This window comes from Triticum urartu, chromosome 1A (assembly GCF_056163025.1).
Source record: "Triticum urartu cultivar PI428250 chromosome 1A, HENAU_Tu73, whole genome shotgun sequence".
NCBI classification, from domain to species: domain Eukaryota; kingdom Viridiplantae; phylum Streptophyta; class Magnoliopsida; order Poales; family Poaceae; genus Triticum; species Triticum urartu.
The window spans coordinates 142616425-142622663 of record NC_141873.1 but is presented as its reverse complement, the minus strand read 5'-3'; the positions used below and the strand labels follow the sequence as shown (position 1 = coordinate 142622663).

Genomic DNA, 6239 nt, shown 5'->3' with positions numbered 1-6239 from the left:
CCGGGTTAGTTCCATTCAAATCATGAAAGTTAGAGTCCAAAACAAGGGCAAAAGTGTTTGGAAAAGTAGATACGACGGAGACGTATCAAGACCTAAAGTGATGATAGTATAGGTCGCACACACCCAACTGGTGGTACTAGACATACGACTACTTTTTCCCTAAAAAAATAGGTACGAGTGCTCAGTACTCCTATTCTATCAACACGAGTCCCATCTGACAAAAATGTCCGTGCTACAGCTAGCTCTTCTCCCTCGTTTCTCTCTTCTAATTCTAAACTCAGCTGATGCGCGGTGGGCGGGGTGGGGATTTGACGATGGTCGGTTTGCTCAACTGCGGCCCCACTTTTCACAGTGAAAACGTTACGACTAGAATAAAAATGCCATATACTCCCTCCGTTCCTAAATATAAGTCTTTTTAGATATTTCAAATGGAATACAACATACAGATGTATGTAGACATACTTTAGAGTGTAGATTCACTCATTTAGCTCCGTATGTAGTCACTTGCTGGAATCTCTAGAAAGACTTATAGTATTTGGGAACGGAGGGAGTACTATACTAATAAAACATTAAGGCCACGAGGCGATGCAGTGCTGGTTACAGGAGGCAAGAAGAAGAGATGTATCCATCGATGACGTCCACCTCCTCGACTTAGGGCGCCGGCCCACCGAACAGCGGCTAAGTAGAAGCAGCTTTCGTGGCCAGGTCGATGTGCTTCTGAACAATGGCGTCTAAAGATTTTAGCCGCTGGAAGAAGGCCAATGTCTTTCTGTCCTCGCTGGCCTTGTAGTGGCCTATGTAGGCGATTTCCTCATAGATGTGGATGTGCAGGTTGAATGTTTCTTGCATGCCGAGGCGCTGCGCGGCGAGCGCGGCCTCGATGTGCACATTCTTTGTCCCGACCTCGGGCACCTGCAGGGCCACCAAGGCTTGAAAGAGTTCGTCACCATGGAGGCCAAGGAGGGTGGCAGGCAATGAGGAGCCTGGGCGCGCGGGCTGGAGCAATATGGTATGGTCGTCCACGCGCTTCTTGATGGCGGTGAACTTGTGGATGGAGTGGACCATCATGTCGTCCATGCGAGAGGCGAAGCCGGCGTCGGTGAAGGCTATGATGCCGGCGGTCGCCAGCACCATCTGGAAACACTATGCGGTGCGGGGCCGTAGGCTGGCGTCTTGGATGATTTGGCACATCCGACTACCGGTCGCGTCCATCGCCTCCATAGGTTCTTGTGGCTTGTGGTCACTTGGTCTTGGATTGGGGTGAGAAGTGTTGCACAAAGACTAGGAGTAGATGGATTGGAGTGGTGGGGCACCTTTATATGAGAGTCCAAACTCTATTGCATTCACATCATGATGGCTCTATTCTGCTTCTCCAATTAATTCCCTCTACTTGCTAATTGAGGATGCATCATTGACCGTTCAATGTCTCGGGAACCGCTACCCTCTCCCTCCTTGGCATTCAATCTGTATCAATGTAAATGCGGGTCAAGAAGAGACCAGTTAATGTACTACATTGTGCACCGAAACCGTGTGGGGGTGAGACGCGAACATCACAGGCATGTTGTACTTGTTCCACTTTCTCGTTTTGAACTCATGACTTATAGTAACGCTCAGTTTTGAATATAATTTATAAGTTTGGTTGTTGCACCGATATATACAGCACTCCCTCCATGTAGGTTGGGTCGCTGAAGTCAAAATTAGACACAAAACACGATGGTGATGGACCAGTCTACCTCCATCCTAGTTTATTGCTCCCCGTCATAATTTGTGCCAAATTTTGACCATAAATTTGACTAACAAAAGGTTCATGCATGTCACCAAAATTATATCATTGAAAACTATGTTCAAATATAAATCAAATGATATATTTTTTGTTGACATGCCCTAACATTTTGCCAGTTAAATCTTTGGTCAAAATTTAGCACAAATTACAAAAGGGACTAATAAACCAGGACCTAGGTAGTAGTATACCAGGTCGAAGACAGTGATACTACAAATAATTAATGCCAAATAAGAGCAAGGGATCACACATGTCATTTACAACTGGAATAAAAATGCCATACACTAATAAAACATTAAGGCCACACGGCAATGCAGTGCTGGTTACATGAGGCAAGAAGAAAGATGCATCCATCGACGACGTCCACCTCCTCGACTCAGGGCACCGGCCCACCAAATGGCGGCTAAGTAGCAACGACTTTTGTGGCCAGGTCGACGTGCTTCTGAACAATGGTATCCAAAGATTCCAGCCGATGGAAGAAGGTCAACATCCTTCTGTCCTCGCTCGCCTTGTAGTAGCCTATGTAGACGATTTCCTCATAGACGTGGATGTGTAGATCGACGGTTTCTTGCATGGCGAGACGCTGCGCGGCGAGCGCGGCCTCGAGATGCACATTCTTCGTCGCGACCTCCGGTAGCTGTAGGGCCACCAGTACTTCAAAGAGTTTGTCACCTTGGAGGCCGATGAGGGTGGCAGGCAACGAGGAGCCTGGGAGTGTGGGCTGGAGCAGTACGACAAGGTCGTCCGCGCGTTTCTTGACAGTGGAGAACCCGCGGATGGAGTCGACCATCATTTGGTGCATGCGAGAGGCGAAGCCGGCATCGACGAGGGTTATGACGCCGACGGTCGCCAGCACCGTCTGGAAATGCTCCGCGGTGCGGGGCCGTGGGTCGGCTTCTTGGACGACCAGGTACAGCCTACTGCCGCATGCGTCCATTGACGCCATAGATGCTTGTGGCTTCTGGTCACTTGGTCTTGGTCTTGGATTGGAGTGGGCAGTGTTGCGCGGAGACTAGGAGTAGATGGATTGGAGTGGTGTGGCGCCTTTATATGACGGTCCAAACTGCGTTGCATTCACATGCTACATTCTGCTTCTCCAATTACTTACTCCTACCTCTGCATGCTACTTGAATGCAGAGGCATCATTGACCATTCAACATTTTGGAAACCTCTACCCTCTACGTCATTGGCATTCAAGCCGTATCAATGTAAATATGTGTCAGGAGACGTTCCCGTCGACGATGACGTGCCTCTGGTGACTTCGTAAATTTCAAGATGATATGTCGGCTCGTTCATTCGTAGGTGCTCGTAGGGGTAGGGTGTGTGTGTGCATTCATAGGGGTGAGTGTATGCACGTGTATATGACCGCTTATGTCTGTACTGTGTTAAAAACGTAAATGCATGTCAAAAAGAGACTAGTCGGTACTAGTATACTCAATATTGTGGACCGCAACCAAGGCGGAGAGGAAAACGAGAGAACTATGTATTTATTTATGGTGTAGATTCACTCATTTTGCTCCATATGCACTCATTTAGGGTGTAGTCTAGTCAGTTGTTGAAATCTCTAGAAAGGCAAATACTGTACTCCTTTCTGGTTTACAGGGCTATACTAGCAAGTAGTACTACAATAGTGGGCTCACATAGCAATTTGGTCTCATGCAAGAGCCTGGCTATATGCGTGCTCCAAGGCTCCGCAACACGCCCCACCCCTACACAAAGACTGCCACGCGAGCATTCGCAACTGCCATGTTCGGGTTGCGCTTGGCTCTTCGCCTCTTCGAGAAGACAAACAATGATGTTACTACTACTTCTATAGTATCGAATCCACTGCTGCACGTCCGTCTACCACATGCGGGAGGGATAGCTTGTTGTAGTATAAGCAAAAGCCTGTCCTTGTCTACGAGCTACCGCGCGCATGGGTGAGGGAGAAGGAGTGTAGTAGTAAAATCAAGCTTCTTCTTGTTGTACGAGTTGATGCGACACATCATAGCACTGGCCCCACATGCTTGCCTCTAAACTTGGCTAAAAGACCCCTAGTGTACAATATATTTGCTGCAACCTCTAACCTAACATTTACCCCACCACAAATTAAAAAATATATTCCTGTCTTGACCAGATGAGCGTGCAAACTACAATCACCAGGATGACAGTTAGGGCTAGAAGATTATTTTAATAAAAATGCTTTGAGACAGCCTCATAGCATGGAGCCGACCCCAACGATTTTAAGCTTAGAGGCACGGTGCACGCTATATCCTAGACTACTCATGAAACTGCCACACGAGCATCCGTGCTACACTTGGATTTTCGCCTCTTCAGGAAGTCGAACAATGATAGAGTACTGCTGTAGTGGAGTACTACTACAGTATGCTTCTGGCCATCTAACACCGAATGAACTACTGCATGTCCACCGCGTGCAGGAGGGAGAGCGTGTAGCGAAAGCTTCTCCTAGTCCTGCCAGCCACCACGCTCATGGGCGAGGGAGGGATGCAACTTCATTCACTTACTACTCCTGCCTTTGCATCTATGACAGCTGGGCCCAACAGGTGGGTGGCCACCCTGTCATACAGCCAAAGGCAGGTGCAGTTAAGGCACCGGAGCTCAGTCTGTGAGGGAGAGGGCGTTGTAATCAAACTTCTCGTTGTTGTACGAGTTGACGCGACACATCAAAGCACTGCACTCGATATATTTCAATAATTTGCGTTTACCGATGCATTAATTACAATGCATGCATGCATGCCGTGACTTTCCTTTTGATACTTGCATGTGTTCATTTAATGCACCTTGAAGTAGTATGAATATGTGACGGTAAAGATTTGTAATGCCACGACCCTAAAGCGAGAGATGGTTTTGCACGAGGAGGGCGAGATCATGCCGACAGAACGGGACCCGGCAATGGAGCTATCTATGGTCTCGATGGACCTCACCTTGCTCCACTGCCCCTTGTGTCTCCGCCCCTTGAAGCCTCCAGTGTATGAGGTTCGAATACACCTCGTCCATTCGGCTGATCGAGCAAGGTGCAGGTTTCTTGATTGATGTGTTGTTCGATTGATTTGTGCAGTGCAATATAGGGCACCTGGCCTGCGCGGACAGCCGCGTCGAGCGCCCCGGGAACCAGCGGCAGTGCCAGAAGTGCGAGCGTGGCAGTGGCTTCGACGTGCGGAACACGGCGGTGGACGCCGTCCTCTCCTCGGTGAGGGTGGAGTACCCGCACAAAGGTTGTGGGCTCTACGTCACTTACCACAAGCTCGCCCATCACCAGAGCGTGTGTCCGCTCATGCCCTGCAAATGCCCCATGCCCGTCTGCGGCTACGAAGGCCCGCCACCGGTGCTCTCCCACCACGTCAGCACCATGCATCCCATGCCCGTGCACAGGATCCAGTACGGCAAGGTGCTCCAGCTACAAGTGCCAGGGTCGGAGCCACAGCTCTTGCTGTTTGCGGAGGAGGACAGCCGCGCTTTTTATTGGTCAGTGCATGCTCGACATCGGTGCGCCTATCGCCGTGTCGGTCATCTGCATCAGAGCGGGGGCATCCCCACTGCTGCACTACGTGGCCAAGCTATGGGCGAATGGCCCACCGGGGGAGCCCAAAGGCAGGACCGATGCCGTCAAGGTGGAAATGGAGGTGACAAGCAGCAAGGATCCCGGCGACGTCGCCGTGCAGGAGCTGACCTTCTTCATAGTTCCGCCCAAAGCTGCTGGCCAGGGTTGGGTTGTCAAGGACGGTGTCCCTCCACATTCAGATTGACAAGCTCACCTCCTAAATGATTCTACAGTGCCTTCTGTTTATCTTAGTAATATGCTAATATAGGGGTTAGCTCGGTCTACTTTAGCTTAAGAGATGGTGGGTTTTGGTGGTAATGCAGCAATTACTTTGACATCAGATCAACAGTTGAAGTAATTCCCAACAGTCGAGCAGATATTTTGTGTCTGGTAGATATAAAGATCCTTTGGGTAAGAAGTATAACAGTTTATATGCTTGTTTGTTCAGGAAGTGTTGCATACTTGTGCGAGTTGACGCGACACATCAAAGTAGTACTACTACTAGAAGTATCCCTGATACGTCTCCATCGTATCTATAATTTTTGATTGTTCCATGCCAATATTATACAACTTTCCTATACTTTTGGAAACTTTTTATACTAATTTTTGGAAGTGACATATTGATCCAGTGCCTAGTGCCAGTTCCTGTTTGTTGCATGTTTTTTGTTTCGTAGAAAATCAATATCAAACAGAGTCCAAATGGGATAAAAACTGACAGAGATTTTTTGGAATATATGTGATTTTTGGGAAGAATAATCAATGCGAGATGATGCCCGAGGGGGCCACGAGGCAGGGGGCCCGCCCCAGGGGGTCAGGCGCGCCCTGGGCCCTCGCGGCTACCCTGTAAGGCGGTTGGTGCCCTTCTTTAGCCGCAAGAAAGCTAATATCCAGATAAAAATCGTGTCCAAAATTCAGCCC

General features: G+C 49.0%; 1 protein-coding gene across 1 annotated transcript; it reads left to right on the top strand.

Annotated features, from left to right (window-relative positions):
* Nucleotides 1–4621: 4621 nt before the first annotated feature.
* Nucleotides 4622–5526, top strand: LOC147990392 (uncharacterized). Its single transcript, XM_087538199.1, has 3 exons — nt 4622–4687; nt 4839–5168; nt 5251–5526. The coding sequence occupies exons 1-3, from the start codon at nt 4622–4624 to the stop codon at nt 5524–5526; spliced, it is 672 nt and encodes a 223-aa protein (XP_087394325.1).
* Nucleotides 5527–6239: the final 713 nt, after the last annotated feature.

Bases quoted from the DNA above. Each gene is read 5' to 3' on its own strand.
- LOC147990392 (XM_087538199.1), top strand. From the start codon at position 4,622: ATGGTTTTGCACGAGGAGGGCGAGATCATGCCGACAGAACGGGACCCG. The intron at 4,688-4,838 runs GTCTCGATGGAC...TGATTTGTGCAG, and splicing joins CGGCAATGGAGCTATCTATG to TGCAATATAGGGCACCTGGC. The intron at 5,169-5,250 runs GTGCTCCAGCTA...TTTATTGGTCAG, and splicing joins ACAGGATCCAGTACGGCAAG to TGCATGCTCGACATCGGTGC.